Below are 22,223 nucleotides of genomic sequence, written 5' to 3'. Positions count from 1 at the left end.
GTACTTCAACATGTAAATATATTTAATTTTAAACATAGATATATTATTTAACTAGTATGCATGTTAAAACTTTATTTTGATATCAATTGTAATTTGATTTATACTCATTATGCTTGATGGAATCTTTACACACACACACAAACGTTATAACACGCACACATGTATGATTTTGCCATGATAAACTAAACAATTTAATCCATGCTTATTTTTTATTTATTAGGAGGGTGTGACCGCTTTGGGTCAATTGAGTTTTTAAATTTTCTTAGATTAAGATTGTATTACAACAAAAACTAAAAGGCCTGGCCTTTTTACTATGCATAAAATATTGTTCACTCTTTCATAATTCACCGTGGATTGGAGTATTGTATTTTTTTTTGGTGATTTTCATTTTGACCCTAGAACTTTTATTTTACACGAATTAGCCTTTTTAAGCTCAAATTAGCTTTCAATTGCATATTTGTTTAAAAGGAAGGGTTGAATTGAAAGCTAAGGAACTGAAGTGAGAATTTTGGGTAACACAAGGGGCAAGTTGAAAGTTTCATTGAAACATTCATTTTAATCCTTTATATTTTTTTAGATATTAGATGATCGGTCCCTTAAATTTGAAGACAATACATTTTGATACCTAATTTTATTTTTATCCTTTTTAGTCATTTTTTGTTGAAAGGAGAAAGATAAAGTTATCAGATTTCGATTTAGAGAAAGAAAATGATTATTGAGAAAGATTATGGGCATCAAAATGATTGATTTTTATGTCAAACAATTTTACATAATGAGGGGTTTATGTTTAGGTGTCTGTTTACCTTGAAAACACCTAAAACAATATATTTGAGTATAGGAAGACTTTTTTTAGGTTGAATTTTGAGTTTTGTGATAGTTTGTTGGCTTTTGATGGTCATGAATTAGTTTAATAAGGTTTCTAAAATGTTTTTTCTAGGTGTTTTGACTAAAAAATAGGTTGAAAATAGAGTTTGTGGTGGATAAAATAAAAAGCTTTGTTTTTTCGGCTACCGTAATGGTTGAATTCTGGATTTCCCAAGTGACGTATCATGTTTTTTTGAAATAATCATTTGCCCCATTAAATTTTTTTTTAAAATAAAGGTTTACACTTAGACGTGGCCTTGTAGGCTCCCGCGTGGGCCATTGTTTTATCGGGTCAGGCGCTGGACTTGAATTACCAAACCCAAAAACGCTTGATTTGCTTTTTTCTTTAGTTTTTTAAAAAATAACAACATTATTAATATATATTTTTTCAAATAAATTTTGGGTTTATGTTTTAATTAAATTATGATTATTTTTAAATAATATTAGATGTGTTTAATTTTTAGAGAGGTGAGTATGATTCATCAATGGTTTTTTTTAATTTTATATAAATTAAAAAAATTATAAGATTTTTTTATATGTGTAGCCTTTTATTTTTTTAAAAAAATTATTTTTTAATAAATTTAATGTGTGTCGGTGTCTATTACAAATTTTATATGTTTTTCTATTATAAATTTATTTTGATTGAGAAATTCATTAAATATAATATGATAAATTACCTATATTGCTATGTTAGATATCTTTATTTTCATTTTTTCTTGATTTTCTCAATTTTTTCAATTTCATTTTTATTTATTATTGATGATTTTCTTTTTTATTACTTTACACCATGGTTATTGGATTATTTAATTAGTGTATACATAAGTTTTTCAAATTATATCCATATGTTTTTTCCTTGTGTAAAAAACACTTTAAAAAATTTTGTATATTTATTTTTTTTATTATATTTTGATGTTTAAGATTTGTTGCTTTTTTTTAGATTTTTTTATCCTTGAATCTTCTATTAAAAATTCTTTTTTTTTTTTATTTTATCTTTTAATCCAAGTTTATAATGTAATGTTTTATATCTTTGTTATTTTGATTTTCATCATTTTTAATTTAACTCTCAAATCTAAAATTTGTTCTAGCCTTTTAATTTATTTTTATTTTTATTTTAACATTCATTATATTTATTTTTTATTTTAATTTTTTTGTGTTTCTAACCCTCATGATTTTTTATATATAGTGTTTTTAATCTTATAATTCTGATTATGGTTTAAAAAGTTAACAATAATTGATTTTTTAAAAATTTAAAAATTTAATTTTTTATATTTTTTAATGAAATTACCTATTCTTATTTAAATTTTACTTTGTTAATAAATAAAATTATTGAGATTTTTTTGAAATATTATGAATATATATTTTTATAATATTGATAAATGTTCATTTTTACATTGAATTGTTGTTTTTTATTTTTTTTTTGTTTTTGATATTTTATTTTATAATAATTATATTAAATTAAAATTTTTTATTAAAATATTTAATTGAGTTATATGAATATTATATATGCTTTTATTTTTTTTTTAATATTTTTTACAAAAGTTAACCCGAGACACGGGCACCGAAGTAGTTATTGCTATACATGGTCAAGAGAAAAAATAGAACATTTCCCAACAAAAAACAAAATAAAAGTGGTATTTCAGTAATATCACCAATCCCCATGATGCCACCATGATCAATTCCGAACGCAACCTTCGCTGCTTCCCATAACATAAAAAGGAACTATTCCATCATCGTTTTTCTCTCTCACCGTCGTTTCTTCCGCTTCCTTCTCAACATGTCCTCTGCCGCTCGTCTTCGCCGCGTATGCGCTGCTGCTCTGGCCACCGCTACTGCCGCCTCTGTTGGCGGCTCCATCATCCTATCTCCAAACATCTCCTCCAACGATCGCGGCTCTGGAACCGTGGTCGAAGCCGTGAGGAGCAAAATCAATGATCCGTACGCTAACGTTCCGTCACGAGCAGTTCAAGAGTCAGCTTTGATCGGAGCTAGTCAAGCCAATCCTCTTGACATTCTCGTCGTCGGTGGTGGCGCCACCGGATGCGGTGTCGCTTTCGATGCCGTGACTCGTGGACTTCGTGTTGGCCTTGTTGAACGCGAAGATTTCTCTTCCGGCACATCTTCAAGGTCCACTAAGCTAATTCATGGCGGTAATAAGACTCTCTATTCATTTATTTGCTTATAATTTAATTTATTTGAATTAATTCAAATTTTTATTTGAATTTTCATGTTTTTGTGTATTATTTCGTGTAATTTTATTTTTTTTTGCTCGATTGATTTCTTGTGAATATACTATTATTTTTCTATTTAGCTATTTTTTTTTCACATGATTGTTTTGTTCAGGAGTTCGTTACTTGGAGAAAGCTGTATTTAATCTTGACTACGGGCAATTGAAGCTGGTCTTCCATGCGCTCGAGGAGCGCAAACAGGTTATCGAGAATGCACCTCACCTGTGCCATGCTCTGCCTTGTATGACGCCATGTTTTGATTGGTTTGAGGTGGTGTATTATTGGGCTGGCTTGAAAATGTATGATTTGGTCGCTGGAGCGCGGTTGTTACATTTGTCTAGATATTATTCTGCAAAAGAGTCCATTGAGTTGTTCCCTACTCTTGCGAAGAAGGGAAATGATAGGAATCTGAGGGGCACTGTGGTGTATTATGATGGTCAGATGAATGATTCACGACTCAATGTTGGTTTGGCCTGTAGTGCTGCGTTGGCTGGAGCGGCAGTGCTCAACCACGCGGAAGTCATTTCATTTCTGAAAGATGAGGCTACCGGGCGAATAATTGGTGCACGGATTCGGGACAATTTTTCAGGTATGACAAGCATCCTTTTAATGCACTTGTATTAGCTGGGCAATTTCACCCTCTTTTTATCATTTCAAGATGAAGTATGCAATTGCTGTCTAATTATTCCTTTGTTCGTCCTCTTTCCCACCATCTTAACTCAATGAACTGCAATGAGTTTACACAGATAATAATGGAAAGATTATGAGACTGAAGATGTGTTGAATGCCTGCAGATTACTAGCTTTGATATGCCAACTTGCTGGCACCTTAGTAAGCATTTGACTAACAACCATGTCAACATTGTAATTCTTAATTGACTAACTGATCCTCCTTCAAATATTGGTGCGTGGAAATCACCTGTGTGCCAACTATCTCTAACTAGCCCCGCCATATGTTTCACCTTCTAAATACTTAGGAAATAGAACATACCTAAGCATACAATTTCTATTTGCTTGCACACTTGTGCATTTTCTCACCTGTTTTTCTTGCCTCAAGTCGACCAAGTTTATATGTTGACAGAGTAACCACATTGACTATATGTTATTGATTAATATTTCCTATCATACTATACCAGGCAAAGAGTTTGAAACCTATGCAAAAGTTGTTGTAAACGCGGCTGGGCCGTTTTGTGACTCTGTAAGGAAATTAGCTGACAAAGAGGCAACAAGTATGATCTGTCCTAGCAGTGGTGTGCATATCGTTCTTCCTGATTATTACTCTCCTGATGGAATGGGCTTGATTGTTCCCAAAACAAAGGATGGTCGTGTTGTTTTCATGCTGCCATGGTTGGGAAGAACTGTCGCTGGCACAACAGATTCCAACACTGTTATCACTCCACTTCCAGAACCACACGAGGATGAGATTCAGTTTATACTTGATGCGATCTCTGATTACCTTAGTGTTAAGGTATGTGATTTCACCAATAAGCTCAACTATTTTGCACGCCATTGGACCTGGAACTAATTAATCTAGTTGCACATTTGCTAACCTTTATCAAGTGAGGATATGTCCTAGATGGTCAAACCAGCTACTTGACTTGCTTTGGGTCATGCTCACTAGTGAGGCCCTGCAGTTTTGACAACTGTGGCCTTTGCTCTAGAATAAACTTTGGCAAAGTGCAGGTTTTGATAGATTAATAAATTGGATGGCAGAGATTATTGTTGCTAAGTTTGCATGGGGTTAGGTTTTAACCTTAATGGAGAAGCCTACATAAATTCGAAGGGTATGTAAATGCAGTGCTGAATCTAGTCCTCTTCTTTGTTTGTGTGTGTGTGTGTGTTAAGATTTCTTTTGGATAGTAAAAGTGGATAAATATAGGTTCGGCGCACAGATGTTCTTTCAGCTTGGAGTGGCATTCGCCCACTGGCTATCGATCCATCAGCAAAGAGCACCGAGAGCATCTCTAGAGATCATGTTGTATGCGAAGACTATCCAGGCTTGGTAACTATCACTGGTGGTAAATGGACCACTTACCGAAGGTAATTTTTTGTTTGTTTGATCGGAGCCTGGAAAGAATTATGAATGATTATGAGGGTTTTGTATTTTGTGATGTCAATAGGTCGTATCTGATTTAGCAAATCTTTACCTGTTGACCACGTGGATCACTAACATCAGTATTATTTTAACAAAACATCTTGACGTGAATAACATCATCTATCATTAGCTGAGTTCTGTATTTTCACCACCCACCCACCCCCCTCTTTCATTTCTTTATTTGGCTCCAAATTCTGTGCTTACTAGAATTAGTTTCAGCATGGCAGAAGATGCTGTTGATGCAGCTGTTAAGTCTGGAAAGTTGAGTCCAAAAAATGGAAGTGTAACTCACAATCTGAGGCTGATGGGTGGAGATGGATGGGAACCTTCATATTTTACTGTTCTTGCTCAGCAATATGTACGCATGAAGAGGACATATGGTGGAAAAGTTGTCCCTGCAATAATGGACACTGCTGCAGCTAAGCACTTATCTCATGCATATGGTACATTGGCAGAACGAGTAGCTGCTATAGCTCAGGTTGGTTGCATCTTTCAAAATTTAATATATATGATGCATGCATGCATTGCCCTGGGCTTGTTGGTTATCCATGCCGTACTTTGAATTTACACATTTGTGCTGCTATAAAGTACTTGTTTTTAATGAAAATCCAGTTTTGGTTTTTATACTACCTTTAAGAATTCACCTTCCTACAATTCAGAATGAAGGTCTGGGGAAGAGGCTTGCCCATGGATACCCTTTTATGGAAGCTGAGGTTGCTTATTGTGCCCGGAATGAGTACTGTGAATCTGCTGTTGATTTCATTGCTAGAAGATCACGACTTGCTTTCTTGGACACTGACGCTGCTGGCCGGGCCTTGCCACGTGTCATCGAGATACTGGCTGCTGAGCACAAGTGGGACAAGTCAAGGAAGGCACAAGAATTACAGAAGGCAAAAGAATTTTTGGAAACTTTTAAATCTTCTAAAAATGCGCATTTCCATGATGGGAAACACTGATAGTAAGTTCAAATCATTTTTTACTCGTTACTTAAGTCAATTCTTCTCGAATCTATAGTTACCATGTTGTTTTTATGTTTTAGGGTCGCGACTCCCCTGAGCTGGGTTTTAAGTAGCTCATTTTCTTTTGGTATACAAAGCAAGTTCGCCCCAACTTTCCTCGCCTACAGATAGACGAGGTTTTGATTTCTTTACTCCGCAGATTGCGACAACACGTGGTTAAATGTCCTACACGCATTCCGAAGGAGATTTGTTGCCTTTTCGCTTTTCACGCACAGTTATCCTGCCAAAATAATGCCCGGCCTTCTTGAGCGGAAGTGTATTGAATGAAATTGGTGACCTGACTAATCAACAACCAGAAATGGGTATGCTTTTTATATTTTTTTAACGTGTAATAAATTTCCCGTTTCCAGTTTCCCTGCAGTGTTCTCTAAGTAATGACCATCCCCCCCTCCCCCAGATGTCTGGAGCTGCCCTATGAGACTTTGAATAACGAGTCTAGGTTCAAATTTCTTTATTTGTTAAAATCACATTTTTTAATCAGTGCCGTTGTAGTATGTTGCGAAAATAAATGAATATGTTTTCGTAATTTTAGAGATGGTTGCTATAAAAATGTGAGTAGGTGTCTTGCAGAGTGTTCGTGAGCAATCTCTGTCCCTGCAGTGGACCTTGATATATGATATGAGACAAGATTGCTTCCTGTTCATCAACATTTGTAGTGTCCCATACTCCTCCCAGGGATTGGGATGTCACTGGTGAGAATGAACTAGCACCAATAACCCATCAAAAAATATTAGATGTTTTAAAGAAAAACTTCTCCAATTACATTGATATACAAGGAGAAGTTAAAATAGCTCATAAGTTATGATAAGTGGATTTATTTTTCATGCTATCATCCTGAATCTAAATTTGAAAGGAAAGTAGGAGAAAGAAAAATTTCATGAAAAATCTAAAAAAAGCGACCGTGAGGGAATTTAACGGGCCAACAATCGGTCAATCGAGAATACCCTAACATCAGAAAAACAGAAGAAGAAGAAAAGCAAGAAAGAAAGTCATTGTTAAATCTGAGGGTAAAGCCCAGACCGTTACAAACCCAACCCAAAACACACAAAATCTCAACGGCTAAGCTAACCCACCACCAGACCAATCACAGTCCTCCTCTAAAATGGCAGCAGCGCTCTCCTCTCTCCACCACCACCACCACCACCACCACACCCTCTTCAGAAAACCCTCACTCTATCACCTCAACAAACCCCTCCGTTCCAAACGCATCACTTCCTCCTTAGAATTCAACATCGCTTTCGCCCCTCCTAAACCGAAATTCCAATTTCCCCGCCAACCTCCGAAGCGACCCCGCTTCCCTCTCTCTCTCTCCCTCCAGGCCATCTCTTCATTCCCTGGATAATCCGAGGAGAAGATGAAAACCTCAAGCTCCATTCTCACCCTCCGGAGCGTTCCCTCCACGCTCTCACCGATGCCAAAACACAACAAAAGAAAAAGATAGAGGAGGTGAGGAAGGGGAGCGGTGGAAATGCGAAGACCAAGCTGGAAGTGGAGCCTAGGCGTTCTAAGGCGGCGCGTAGGTTCTACAATGACAATTTTAGAGACCAAGCACAGCCGTTAAGTAAAGTTCTCGCCGCTGCTGGAGGTAAATTGCTGTAAAAATCTCAACGTGTTTGTTTACTGCATACGTATTGTAATGTATTAGTAATCCTGTAATTAGTGGCGAGGAGCAGTGAAGAGTTGATTTTTGAAGATGGTCCTGCATACAATACTCCACGGGTAATTATAATATGAATATATGAATTCTCTATTAATAAAATTAGTATTTTTATTAGAATTTGGAATTTATTGCTTTGTTAATTTGTTGTGATGATGTCTAGACTCGAGTTGTTCCTGGGAGGGATGTTATATATGTTAACTGAAATCGGCTTATTTGATGATTAGTTTAAGAGTTGGGCAGGTACTTGTGTTATTGTTTATGATTTCTATTTGGTTTAGAGTCGGAAGTTATTAGTTACAATTGTTTTCTGTTTTGTAGGACTAGCGAAATCGAGGACTACCTAAACCACGATTATTTACTGTTGGACGACTTGATGTTGCCACAAATGGGTTAGTTATTGTGACCAATGTTGGTATGATGATAGCATTACGATTTGTGAATGTAATGAATTGGGATTTTCTGTTTGTTGTTTCAAAATTGAATGGATTGAGTAAGCAATTTATATGCTTTTCTTTTCCAGGAGATTTTGCCTAAGAAATAGCTCTTCCTTCATCAAAATTATCAAAGGAGCAAGTTTTCATGAGACTTTTCCTCTATTCTATCTGCAACTTTTAGGAGTAAAATTGTCCTAGAGAACAGATTTATTCATGAACGAAATTGCTTTTTAATCTTTTGTTAGAAGAGACTGGATGCGATTTGCTATGTATGTTTAGAAGTGGAGCATCCTCTGACTTGTAGTAGTTGCATGCGTAATTGCAGATATATTGCAACAATTGATGGTGCAGTAAGTAAGCGGTTTGCCATCAGTGAAGGAACAGTCATTGACAATGTCCCTTGCACCCCAGACTCCGTGGAGTTGTTACCACAACAACCAGGTGTATCAAGACCTCGTCTTCGTATTGTGGTGTATTTTTTTTTTTCTGTTCAGCCAGCTAGAATTATTTTCATAATTTATAGTACTGCATCCTTAAAGACATGTTATTATCACCTTTCCTACTGTGGATATAATTGTTTTCTCATACATGTGGAAATCTTTCTTTCGAAATTGACTTTCTTCATTGTCTTCGGACTTTAAATATACTTTCTCTGTTGTTCTGAATTCCAAATGGTGAAACAGTTTCATGCTTTTTTAAGAAGTGCATAAATGATAATTATTTTTGGATTACAATGAGATGGGTTTGATAAAAAAAAAAAAAAAATCTTGTTTTTTGATACTTGCTGAGGAAAAAGAAAAATATGGGGCAAAAATGCTGTTTATGATTGTGATGTAATGTCAATTATTTTTGCTGTGTGACCATTTTCTTTCAGTTTGTAGAACAACACGAGTTTCTTTCTGGTTTTGAGGTTTTGCTTTGTTTAATTAATTTCATCTCGGTTGATTATGACACTTAGATGCTAACAACCTTTTACTTTTGTTGCAGGTTCATGAAGGGAGGAACCATGAGATTTGAGAACTAGTAAAAAATGCTGGGCTTGAGGTTGGTTTTAGTTTTTGATGACACCCTTATAACATCGAGAGAAAAAAGAAAAAGAAAAAAACAGATACTGACACTGTATCATCAGCACTGGTATCTGCATCCTAAACCAATCATATCCTGTGAGGTCATGTTTGGGATTTAGTGACATATTTATCGCTTCAAAATCTTAAGTGCGGATTTAAATGATAAACATTCTGTCTTCTTGCATGCTTTTATCGTAAGAACTCACCAGGGACAATGTCAATAAACAGTTTTAGTAGCACTCATCGAATGTTTATTATTAATAGCAACTTCATGCTTGTCTTGTTTATGATATGTTACTGCTCATTGGTGTTTACATCGGATATTTCTCCATTATTTATTTTATCATTTTTGTTTTCAGATTCATGCATTGAATATTACCCACATTGGTGGTTTCAGACTCCCATCAGACCTCGGTAATTACCTCTGATATTTTTGCTGTTTTTTAGAACATTTTTAAGATTCTCTCTCATCTTTATTACTCAAATCAAAATTTTCAAATTGCTAAAATCAGAAGAAAGAAAAACAGAGCCTGTCTCCCTTGTTAGTTGCAGTAACTTAAGCAGACTCAATGTAGATACGGAGATCATAGAAGAAGAAATTAAAATTAAACAATTGATACATACGAGATAGATGTTCTGTAATAAATGGGGGGTGCCAGCCCCAAATTTACTCTCCTCCCCTGGGAAAAGGACTCACCAGTGTTGCTCATGGTGATTGAGGGAGTGCGTTTTTTAAAATGGACTGGCCTTTAAATTGAAGGGGTTGGTTTATCCTACTGCCAGAAGAAGCAGGCGAGCTATGTTGGGGAAGCTGCATTGCTAGTATTAAAACAGAAATGCATCCATTCAAATCTGGAAATTTCCTGGTTGCAAGGAGCACCTGTCTGCATATGAAGGAAATGTAAATGTGAGCGAGGAGCCTACATGTGTTTTTTCATGAGATCAAAATATTCGCTTGTCATATAGATCAAAGGTATGGAGATTTCATGACCCATTTTGATTCCTTAGTTGAACTAACATTGTTACCACTGTATAGAGTTTTTAGCAGATGCCATCTATAAATACTTACTATAGAGGCCATTCAGATGGATAAAAAGCAGCCTTACTTTTAAGACAGCTAAGGTAGACGCAAATGTAGGCTGTCGGTCATCTAGTTGGGCATCCCGTGCTAGGTTTCATTCGTTAACACCGAGAGAGAAACAGACAAGGCCCGTCCGGCAACTCCTGTTGCAATTCTCCTGTGTCTGTTCTTTTCAATAGTTTTACGTACAGCCTAGCCCGATGAGCTCGTGTGCTTGCATGTGCTCAACAATTGTAGGGTCTCACTTCACATGTTATTGATCCGTGAATAAATTCTCATGTTTCGATCTGTTGATTGATTACTTCCTGTTTTCATTCTTAAAAATACCATGGTTTTTACAAGGCTCTGCATCGTATTATGGTTTTGTAAGACGATGTATCTTGTCCTCAATAAAAAAAAAGAGAGTAAAGGACCACGCACCGTAAGGTGTTGGCTGGATAGTGAGCGAGGGAGTTTGCTTACCTAGATCCAAGTTATCATTTCACATGCGAGCTCAAGGAGAGATTGAAGGACTAATCTCTGTACGCGATAAGCTAAAACCAATTCAAGGAGTCTTGGGAACTAGTCTAGGAATACCAAGAAAAAAAAAAAAAGGAGAGTGGTTCGTAGCAAAAGAGAGACTAGAAAATGGACTGCATGAAGGGTTCCACACCAACTCTTAACATTAAACAAGTCGTGCAAGACTCAATGGTATCAATTAAAGTATAGGTAAAAGGAACCGAAGTCAAAGGTTTACAGCAATGCTCTAAAATTCATAAAGTTTGGATTTTTGGGCTCCCATGTTTATATTAGTTGAATCCCACGAAGGATTCTAAGAATTTGAAAAGGTTGCTTTCCACCTCCCTTTCCAGCTTGCACCTTGTGTCGTCCTTTCTTTTATGCCGGCCAAAAGGGATAAAACAAAAGACACAGGAAAGCAATAATAGAAGAAATTGTTGATTCATTTATTTTGACGGTTGCATTTGGTCGTTGTTGTCAGCTATCTATTAAAAAAGCACAAAAAGGCCTAGCTTCAACATTTGGAGCATGGAGGTTAAACTGGGCAGTGACAACGATTAAATCAACATAGAAAAGCAAGATTGAACCTTCCACGACAATGATTTGATCACATTTAATGGCAGCACAGTAAGGATAAGAGAGTACTTAAATAAAATAATGCATAATTACTTGAATATAAAATTTAACCCATCTTGTACATGGACTCTTTAACATCTACGAAATTTGATATAATTAGATTGAAATATTGAAGGAACAAAAACTTATTTTAAAGAATGAAAACAAACAAACAAAATAAATTTATTTATAGAACAATCATTTCTGTATCTTCAAAACATTATACCTTATGTTTTTTATTGTCTTAAATAAGGTAAATTTAGTGCTATCCATGAAAAAGAACAGCTTTTCAAGAATCTTCATTCCCGGGAGTATTTCATTTCTAAACACACAACATTTCTCACACTCTCAAGAATTTGAGACTATTTGACATACCAAATACAATATTGATTGAACTCTGAAATCCCACCTTAGATTAGATCTTTAAACTAAATTAATCACTACTAGTTTGGATTACTTTGAAGTGGTCAGCTTTTATAAAAATAAAACAATAATAATCGGGCGGCATCTTATTAAAAAGCTCAGATGCCTGAATATGACGAAGCAGAACAAGCTTTAGGCTGTGGGCTTGTAGCCAGCAGGCAGTCGCATTCATTATTTGGATCTGGCTTTGATCTCACAGATTACGGAAGAGTCAAAATAGGTCAATAAATGATTACATTTATTATTATTTATCATTACAAAAAGAGAAAAATGCCCAGTCCAAAAATTTAGAGGAGGGTTTTGTGTGGTATTAATTGAGAGATCGAGTATTAGAGCTCAATCAGTGCCGACAACCTGGCATCAACAGTTCTTTCGAATTATTTTTCGGTGCCATCCATCTTTGCTTTGTTGTCCTATATTGCTAAGAACTCACATCGTGTGTCCCACGCTGTAATGCGAGGACTGCAGGGAGGCCGCTGGTCGATGATCAGGGTCGCAAAATGTTCTGCTGGACTCAAGGGTCATCTGCATAAACAAGAACTCGTACCTAAAATGACCAATTCAACTTATCATGATGGCTGAGATTTGTCTTGCTCGATTTGTTCCTCACAGGCTTTAAAAAATTCAATACAAGGAACGAGTTTATCCTATTTGTGATCATGAAATTGCCATAAAAACATTTTTGTGTTGGTGAAAAGAATTCACTCTGAAATGGGGGGAATGTCTCTCCTCCTATGAATCATAAGGGTGTTTGGGATAATTACAAAGAATATTTTTTTATTTTTAAAATTTATTTATGATATCATATATCAAAACAATTCAAAAATATTAAAAAAATTAATTTTAAAAAAAAAATATTCAAAAATTAATGAAATTATAGTTCAACCACTACACTAAACATGCCTTTATCAACAACTTTTAGCCTTGTCTTTCATTATTGTATTAACTATAATAATTCACACATAGATTCATAGGAATGAAATAAATACTGAAATTATAACAAATGACATAGATTTGTGGATTAGCGTATTGGATTTAAATATCCATTTAAAAAACAAACTACCAACTTTAGCATATCTAATTGTTAAAATAAATTCAATTTTAAATATCTGTTATCCAAGGAAATATCAATTAATATATCTCACACTGATAATAAAATTATAGTTATAACACCCAGTTGGAATCATGAATTAACTCAGTATTTTTTTTTTTATCAAAAACAACCTTGTTATAGAGTTTTTTTTAAAATGAAATGATATTTTCCAGTAATCAAATGTTATTTAAAATAAAACATGACCCAAACAAAATTTTAGATCAACGTATGATTAGATTAACCCGCTGCAAGATGACACAGCGGCACAACAGATATGTGCTCTGCATGTGATTTTAGCTGAAACATAAAAAAAACAACCCATGACGGAAGGAGACAATCTAGATCATGGAAGAACAACCTTCACGTGTCAATTGTTTTCAGAAAAAGATCACAGATGATTGATGTGGCATTGATTGGGCAATACAAACCAAAACTTCTGCAATGACAGGGCAGCCGTGCAGTAAGGTCACCATCGTTTTTTGCTTTTTCTGAAATTCGGAAATCGTATATTATATGCACAATCTCTGTCTGAAGGCTGCATCTAATTTAATCGCTTTCATTAGGCCCACTAATCCCAGATGCCAGAACCTAACGACGGACGTTACACCAACGTCAAGTCGTCGACAATATTCAGCAGCAGCACCACCACCACATCGCGCGGGAAGGAAACCAAACCATTCACACACGCAACACACGCTTCTCCCTCCCTCCCTCTCTCATCGTGCCGGCCTCAAACTTTTATTATTCTCTCTCTCTCTAGAAGATAAAAGAAAAAGAAAAAGGAAAAAAACAATCTCCGAAAACAAAGAAAACGGTTTCTTTCTTTCTTAAAGTCCCTTATGCTCTCTAAAAAGATGGAAACGGTTTGCCTTTGAAATTCAAATAATAATAATGGCTTCTAATTCAACAGTGAGAGTCTCAAGCAGAGGAGCAGAGAGGCAACTGCTACAAACTCAAACTAATCCTCTCCATGGATCTTCTTCTTCGAGTTCCAGAAATGGAAATTCACAACAAAATAATAATAGTAATAGTAATAGCAGCCACTCTGCTGCTCGCTCCAAGGCTCCTCCTCCTGCTGCTGCTTCGAGACGCTCTGTTACTCCTTCCCGCACTCACTCTTTCGACTTCGATAACGGTCTCTCTCTTTCTCCTTTTGTTTCGTTTCTTTGCTTAATTTTGTTATTCAGGAAGAGAAAGAAAAATAAAAAACTGCATAGAAATCGATTTTTTTTATAATTCTAGATATTTGATTAATTATATCAAGTTAGCTATTTTTCTTGTAAAAGAAAGAAGTTAAATTAGCACGAATATTTGTTTTCTCTAGAAATGTCAATGATTATAGTAATTAATTTTTTTTTCTTTTTGTGTGTTGCTAATGACAGATCATGGAAGAGTGAGAGTAGCTGTTAGGTCACGGCCAAGGAATGCAGAAGAACTCATTTTAGACGCTGATTTTAACGATTGCGTTGAATTATTTCCCGAGGTCAACTTTTTTTCCTTTCTTTTTCCTTATGTTTTACGTGCTGAAATCAGAACTCATATGTGTGTTATGTTTTATGTCTCTGATTAACTTGTTTTTATTTTATTTATTTTTGAAATCAGAACTCATATGTGTGTTATGCAGCTGAAGAGGTTGAAATTGAAGAAGAACAATTGGAGTTCTGAATCCTATAGATTCGACGAGGTTTTCACAGAAACTGCTTCTCAAAAAAGAGTTTACGAAGTCGTTGCAAAGCCTGTTGTAGAGGTAATTAACTCACATTGATTAGAGTATCTATGTTTACTGTGTATGCGCGCAAATTGGTTTTGGAAGAAATTAAAGTGATTGTATGGTTTGGATGGCATGTTGATCATAGACTGGAAATTTTTTGATATACTTTTTGCAGAGTGTATTGAGTGGGTATAATGGGACGGTTATGGCTTACGGTCAAACAGGTACTGGAAAAACATACACGGTTGGAAAACTAGGTAAAGATGATGCGTCGGAGCGTGGTATTATGGTTAGAGCTCTGGAGGACATACTTGCTAGTACAACACGTGGTTCTGATATTGTGGAGGTTTCCTATTTGCAGGTATTTAAATGTTTATCTTGCACTAGGCTCTACTGGTGTTTTATATGTGGATGTCAACTTGTTAACCCATGTTTAATGAAGAAATGAGCATATGGGGACCTAGAACATTTTCATGTCTTGTTATATCAAGACGTTGTTGTGATATTAAGACAGTAGCATGTGGAAACCTGTTCTGATTATTCAATTAAAGAGGTACTGCAATGGCGTGGTCCTTCCCTGGTTTTAAGTTCCAATCATGTCATTTGATTGTATGCAATGAGAATGACTCTTTTAATTGATATTTATAGCTAAAACCAGTGCTTATTCCGGATCTTACTTTTGTTGTCAAGCTATAGTTGTGTGAAGATATTCATGCTAGTTTTAAAATGGATGTTTTCTGTTTGATTCTCACTCCATGTTGCTGCTCCAGTTGTATATGGAGTCTATACAAGACTTGCTTGCACCAGAAAAGATTAATATCCCTATTAATGAGGACGCAAGGACTGGGGAAATATCATTGCCTGGTGCTTCAGTAGTCAAGGTTCAAGATCTTGATCATTTTTCAGAACTACTGCAAATTGGTGAGGCAAACCGTCATGCAGCTAATACAAAGCAGAATACCGAATCTTCCCGAAGTCATGCAATTCTAATGGTGAGTGTTTTTCCTGGTTTTTAGATTATCACAGTCAATATAAATTCAAGTTTGTGTTCATGGTGTTTCTTGACTAGTGATGAAAACCTGAATTTTAAGCATCTGAGCCTTTTTGGTCTTGCAGGTTTATGTACGAAGATCCATAAATCAAAAGGCAGAAGATGAAACCGCTTCACAAGAGAAGGATGTGAAAAGTAATTTATCTGGTGGCAATGGGATACCTAGAGTAAGGAAAAGCAAGTTGCTGATTGTGGATCTTGCTGGATCTGAAAGATTAGACAAATCTGGTATGTTGGCGATACTATCCCAGTTAAAGCTATCAATGTGTACATCTGTTTTGTTTGGCAGGGCCCCGTTAGAATTTTTGTCAAGCATGCATTTTAGGTTGTGACATGCTTCGTCATGTATTTATCATTGAGAAACTCCTATCAAATTTAGTGTTTTTTCTTTGTGGTGTAGGTAGTGAAGGCCACTTGCTTGAAGAGGCTAAGTTTATCAATCTATCTCTTACTTCCCTTGGCAAATGCATAAATGCATTGGCTGAAAACAGTCCACATATACCAACAAGGGATTCTAAGCTAACCAGATTGTTGCGTGATTCATTTGGAGGTTGGTCACAACAGCTTTTATTTTCTGCTCTTTTTTTTCCTCAATCCCTCTCTTCTTCTAACAAATTAAATTTCATGAAATTACAGTGTAAGTTTGTTTCTAGTTTCCCATTTTTTTACATATCAACATACAGTGTTATGATGTTTTTCCGAGGTCATGTAGTGGTAGAAAGAGGTTGAGCATTACCTTAATATATTATTTGATCTCCCAAGGAGAACAGAGAACTTATTTTTGAAATATATTTAGTATTCTCCTATGTTCTGTAACATACCTGTTCTGTTATTTTTTGGAAGTTGTATTGATGCCCAGGTAAACCTACCACAATCTGCTAGCATGTTGTTTTTGGATAAATTTCTCATGGAATTTCTTCATTACTTTCTATTAAACAGGCTCTGCAAGGACTTCACTGATAATAACAATTGGGCCATCTGGACAACATCATGCAGAGACTACTAGCACAATCATGTTTGGGCAACGGGTGAGTCCTATAGAGAATTAAATTGGATATTCAAAAATTCTATTGTGATTGTCATCTTATTCCTTTTCAGGCAATGAAAATAGTGAACATGGTGAAGCTTAAAGAAGAATTTGACTATGAAAGTCTATGTCGGAAGCTCGAGACTCAAGTAGACCATCTTACAGCAGAACTAGAAAGGGGAAAAAAATTGAGAGAGTGTGAAAAACTTGATTTGGAGAAACAGCTTAAACAATGTCAAGTCTCTTTTTCTGAATCAGAAAAGAATCTAGTCACAAGGTCTGAGGTAGTTGTCTCTCCTGTGTTTGTGTATCATTTTTGTTTTGAACTAATGCCTAGGGCGGGTTCAGTTTCTCTCGGTTTGATCAACCAGCTTGTTTTTCATTTATATATGTAGTGATTACTGCTGCATCCAAGTGTTGATTTTAATGTATCTTATAATTTCCTAGTTAATATCTTCTATTGGCTTCCAGTTCCTACAGAAGGAAAATACTCGTCTAGAGGTGCAGATGCAAGACATCTTAAGTGAATTGGAGTCTCAAAAAGGTTGTAATGATTTAATGCGTGACAAGGTTTCTCAGCTAGAGATTAGCTTAAACAATAGTCAGGTATTTTCCTCTTCTGCAGTCAAGTTACTGTCCTCGGCCGTATCTTTTTCTTTTTGGTAATGAGTGTTATGTGTAAAGATATGTCTATTCAACCGATGCTTTAATTTTATACTTTTGTTATCCAACAAAAGTCAAACTTGTGATACCGTCCTTGTGCATCTACCATTCAATGATGACTCAACTTGTAATAAACTGTAAACAACCTGATTTGTTCTTTCTATGATGACTCTGAATGCTGGGCTGATGACAGCTTTAGTTCACGTTTTTTTCCATGAACTCAAGTTAATTGTAGGAAAGTTTTGTTTTAAGTAAATAACATTATACATGTATAAGATCGGTAAATATCAAATTGGAATAGTTATCACGTAAAAGTTTGGTTCTAGACTAGACTACCTATTTTATTTTGAATCAGTCCAGTTACACCGTACCAGTTTATTTCTTTTTGAAATCTTTTAAACTACTTGAACATGAGAACCTATGCTGTTCTTTTGATTGTTAGTAGCAGCACCAGCTTGAAAATTCAACATATCAGAAAATGCTTGCTGACACTACCCAGATGTATGAGAAGAAAATATCAGAGTTAATTAAGCAGTTAGAAAATGAGTGTGCTCGTTGTGAAAGAGCTGAAGAACGATTAAATTTGACGAAGAATCTTCTCGGTGATTACCAAAAATCAATTAAGGTCAGTTATTTATAGTTATGTATTCAATGGAGTGGATTTCAATTTTTGATGCTGCATCTTCATAGCTTTCATATTAACAGTGTTCTGCAATTGGACAAATAAGTTTAGGGGATTGCACGCGGTTTTAATTCATGACATCGAAGATAATCTTCATGTATTTTCTTTTATTTTCTCATCTTCTTTCAATATAAATGCATACTCATTTTAAACTTTAAGAAGCAATTCATCTTACCTCAATGTTTATCAGAATGTGCCCATAACCTAATGCTGTCTTTTGTTGCATGCAGCAACATGAATCAGAAGATTCTAAATATCAGAAGGTACTTGCAGACACCACTCAGATGTATGAGAAGAAAATAGCAGAATTAAATAAGCTACTAGATGATGAGCGTAGTCATTTTGCAAGTGCTGAGGAACAGTTAGATTTGATGAAGAAGCTCCTCAGTGATTCTCAAAAATCAATTGAGGTTAGGAATTTATGTCTTAGTTCTGCATTTTTCTGCTCCATCTCCATGTTTTGGTTTTAATCATCTATGTTATCTTACTGAAGACACAAAGGAAAGTCCCCAATAAGATAAAGTGGATTATTATGTCAAACATCGATGAAGTTAAATTCAATTCACTTCCTTCAATTTTAGTCCTCCAGCTATGACAAAGTTCTATCATTACAAGGAAAACCTAATACTGTTTTCTTTTTCTTATAGCAACATGAGGTGGAAAATTCTGTATATCAGAAAGCACTTGCAGACACCACCCAACTGTATGAGAAGAAAATAGCAGAGCTGATTAAGCAATTAGAGGATGAGCATGCCCGTTTGGAAGCAGCAGAAGAACAACTGGATCTGGCAAACAAGCTTCTAAGTGATCAACAACACTTGATGCAGGTTAACTTTGTCTCTGTTTTTAGTAGGATAAATGAAATTTTGACTTTTCAAGTTGGCTTAATTCTCATGTTTTTTCCAGAGGTGCCCTGCGAGGCAGTTCTTCCAATTTCAAAGATTAAAGCTTAGATGTCTTTGTATAAGCAAAATGCCCACAATCATTGCTGTTTGAGTTTTCTTGTTGGGGCTTGGGCACTCCTCCTTAGTGCTGCAAGCTTCCCTTGTTTTTCATTCATTTTTTTTTGCGTTTCTCCGGGAATTGTGTATGCTAAACACCTTTCTACACCATCTTGGTCCTAATTTTCAGTTTCTTTTCTTTCTTTATTTTTATAATATACAGGACTTGAAAGAGATTGATGAACTAAAGATGAAGTTGCAAAGAATATGTCAGGAACATGAAAGCGCTCAAACTGAACTTCAATCCTTGAAGTTGGAACACAAAAATCTTTCACGAGAGAAGGTGTGACTTAGGATGGCTTGACTAAACTTTATTTTATTTTATTTTCAAATAAATATGATTTGTTTAAATTGTGAGAACCCCCATTATGTGTTGTGATTTGATAAAATATTTTCACTAAATATGTGAGTGAAGGCAATACTAAGTGAAGAACTTCATGACATGAAGCAAGCACTTGCAGCTGAAGAGAAACAGAGGAAAAGTATTGAGCATGAGCTGGGTAAACTAAAGAGAAGTGCACCTGAAAGTGACAAAGATTTTGAGGTTGATTATATTATGCATTCTTTTATTACCTCCTATTTTTATTTTCATTTCATCTTATATTATAATCCTGTCAGGATAAGAAACCATTCGGGAAGGAAAATATTGGTAACGGATCTTCAACCTTTGGGAACCTGATGGGTTTACACAAGTCAAACTCTTCAAAGGCTGCACTGTCTAGTCAAAGGGCAACCATTGCAAAGATTTGCGAAGAAGGTAAAATTTATGCCATACCAAGCCATTGGTCTATCTATTTATTTCTCTTGAGATCTAACATCTTGAGCTATCCTAACAAGTTCTCTTTTCAAAAATTTCAGTTGGGCTTAAAAAGATACTGCAATTATTAACATCTGAAGACTCTGATGTCCAAATCCATGCAGTGAAAGTGATTGCCAATCTGGCTGCCGAAGGTACTCCTCATTTTGCTTATTAGTGACTATGTGAATTTGTAGAAGCGTACTTCGAAAGATATTAAGCTTTTATGTGTTTCCAGATATTAATCAAGAAAAGATTGTGGAGGAAGGGGGCTTAGATGCGCTGCTAATGCTGTTAAAATCATCTCAAAACACAACTGTGCTCAGAGTGGCTTCCGGGGCCATTGCCAATTTGGCTATGAATGGTAACCTTAGATCCTTGTATTGATAATCAAAGCTTCAAATTTGTTATTTTACTGGTTATAAGATGCATTTTTAACAGATGAAATTGTCATTCCATAGTGACGACATCAAGGTAGCTAGTAATTTTAGTACTTTAAATCTTCATGCAGAACTGAATCAAGGGTTAATAATGAGCAAAGGTGGTGGACAGTTACTGGCTAAAACAGCATTCAAAACAGATGATCCACAAACTCTTAGAATGGTAGCTGGTGCACTAGCAAACTTATGTGGAAATGGTAAGCTGAAGGTGGTTTTGTAATGACCATGTCCCCTTTCCTTACACTAAAGTATTCTGGTGCATGTTACGCATGACATTGAATACCAAATTCGTTTTCATCTTATCACAAATTGAATGTCTGATTTTTCCCCAAGTGTTTCATTAGAACCAGATATCATGGATCAAATGGAAGAGATTCTTGTAAACTGATGCAAAAATTTCTGCTGCATAATAGAGAGTTTACACATGATACTGAAAGAAGATGGAGGCATCAACACGCTTCTAGGAATGGCTAGATCCGGGAATAACGATGTCATTGCACAAGTTGCAAGGGGGATGGCTAATTTTGCAAAATGTGAATCCCGCGGAATTATTCAAGGTTTGTGGCCTGTGGTCTACGTGATTGTCAATCAGTCATCTTTACTTGTATCGATTATGACAAACTATAGTTGCTGCAGGACATAGAAAAGGCCGTTCACTATTAATAGAAGACGGTGTCCTTGAATGGTTGGTTTCCTACTCTAACACGGCTTCAGCTTCAACACGACGCCATGTTGAGCTCGCTCTTTGTCATTTGGCACAGAATGGTAAACTGCTCTTTGAATCAAGCATTTTTATTGAAAAACTTTGAGTTTTAAAACTACTAGTGAAAATCTGGAACTAAGTGCCTGATTGTTTTCGGGAAAGAAAGGGAAATTCTCAACATGGGCAGTGTCTCTGGCTCAGGTCTTAGTGCTGGAAAGAGGAGGATAGGTTTTATTCTATATAGATCAACCAAAATTAAGAACTTCATGACTTGCAAACGCATCTAGGGAATGCCATTTTGATAGCTACATCTCTACTACGCAGTTAAATATCTATTTTTTATCTTCCAGATTTCTTATGACTAATAATCTGATCTGCTGCTTGTTGCAGACAACAATGACAGGGAATTCATTTCTTGTGGAGGGCTAAGAGAACTAGTCCGAATATCAGTCGAATCCAACAGAGAAGATATCCGCACCCTGGCAAAGAAGACACTAAAAATGAACCCGACTTTTCAAGCTGAGGTGAATCCATAATGGCTGTGAGCTGCACAGAGCCAGCAACCTGAGTTTTGATCATAACAATACTTTTTAATCGAACTATCATCAAGCAAAACAGCTTCCTTTATTTATTAGCGTATGAAAACTTGTACAAAAAAAAAAAAAAAACACCCTTCCGGATCATATAATTTAACCCAGGAAATTTTTTGTCAGAAGCCTTCCACGCGATGTTATTTTCTAGGAAGAGTAATAATACAATTGCGTTGGTCACCGCCCGTAAATAGTTTTGTACTTGGTGGTAGGGTAAATAAATCTTGTTAGATTAAGATGGCATTTTCAGAACAGAAATGCCATGATCATGGGTTATTAGGTTGAACACGACCACCAGGCCAGCTAAAACAAGAATATAGAGAGAATTAATAGGCCCGATGGGCTTACACTCGGTTTTTTTTATCAAGTGGCCCAATGGGCTTAAACTCAGTTTTTTTTATCAAGAGGCCCAATGGTCCTCGTGTCGGTTTTTATCAATAGGTCAAATGGGCTCAGTTGAGTTCTTCCTGGCAATAGGCCCAATGG

General features: G+C 35.7%; 2 protein-coding genes and 1 long non-coding RNA gene across 3 annotated transcripts; all 3 read left to right on the top strand.

Moving 5' to 3' along the window:
* The first annotated feature begins 2,474 nt into the window (after nucleotides 1-2,474).
* On the top strand, nucleotides 2,475-6,562 carry SDP6 (FAD-dependent oxidoreductase family protein). The gene is made up of 7 exons (XM_011026081.1): nucleotides 2,475-3,011; nucleotides 3,205-3,678; nucleotides 4,225-4,556; nucleotides 4,968-5,128; nucleotides 5,403-5,661; nucleotides 5,843-6,141; nucleotides 6,223-6,562. Exons 1-6 carry the CDS (start codon nucleotides 2,639-2,641, stop codon nucleotides 6,137-6,139), a joined length of 1,896 nt encoding a protein of 631 aa, XP_011024383.1. The 5' UTR covers nucleotides 2,475-2,638; the 3' UTR covers nucleotides 6,140-6,141; nucleotides 6,223-6,562.
* A 2,210-nt stretch (nucleotides 6,563-8,772) lies between these two features.
* Nucleotides 8,773-9,955, top strand: LOC105125563 (uncharacterized). The gene is made up of 2 exons (XR_842261.1): nucleotides 8,773-9,340; nucleotides 9,723-9,955. It is a non-coding gene; the product is annotated as an uncharacterized LOC105125563 (long non-coding RNA).
* Nucleotides 9,956-13,653: 3,698 nt separating this feature from the next.
* On the top strand, nucleotides 13,654-21,971 carry LOC105125562 (armadillo repeat-containing kinesin-like protein 1). The gene is made up of 22 exons (XM_011026079.1): nucleotides 13,654-14,208; nucleotides 14,456-14,556; nucleotides 14,698-14,820; nucleotides 14,960-15,145; nucleotides 15,555-15,776; nucleotides 15,901-16,063; nucleotides 16,236-16,385; nucleotides 16,775-16,863; nucleotides 16,934-17,146; nucleotides 17,334-17,468; nucleotides 17,971-18,150; nucleotides 18,438-18,617; nucleotides 18,855-19,034; nucleotides 19,372-19,491; nucleotides 19,624-19,752; nucleotides 19,827-19,965; nucleotides 20,067-20,159; nucleotides 20,243-20,368; nucleotides 20,516-20,641; nucleotides 20,858-21,001; nucleotides 21,081-21,209; nucleotides 21,538-21,971. The coding sequence occupies exons 1-22, from the start codon at nucleotides 13,965-13,967 to the stop codon at nucleotides 21,681-21,683; spliced, it is 3,318 nt and encodes a 1,105-aa protein (XP_011024381.1). The 5' UTR covers nucleotides 13,654-13,964; the 3' UTR covers nucleotides 21,684-21,971.
* Nucleotides 21,972-22,223: the final 252 nt, after the last annotated feature.

The sequence above is a fragment of the Populus euphratica genome, unplaced genomic scaffold (genome assembly GCF_000495115.2).
Source record: "Populus euphratica unplaced genomic scaffold, PopEup_1.0 scaffold22.1, whole genome shotgun sequence".
Taxonomy (NCBI): Eukaryota; Viridiplantae; Streptophyta; class Magnoliopsida; order Malpighiales; family Salicaceae; genus Populus; species Populus euphratica.
Note: the sequence above shows the minus strand (reverse complement) of the source record. Positions and strands in the feature narration are given on the sequence as shown.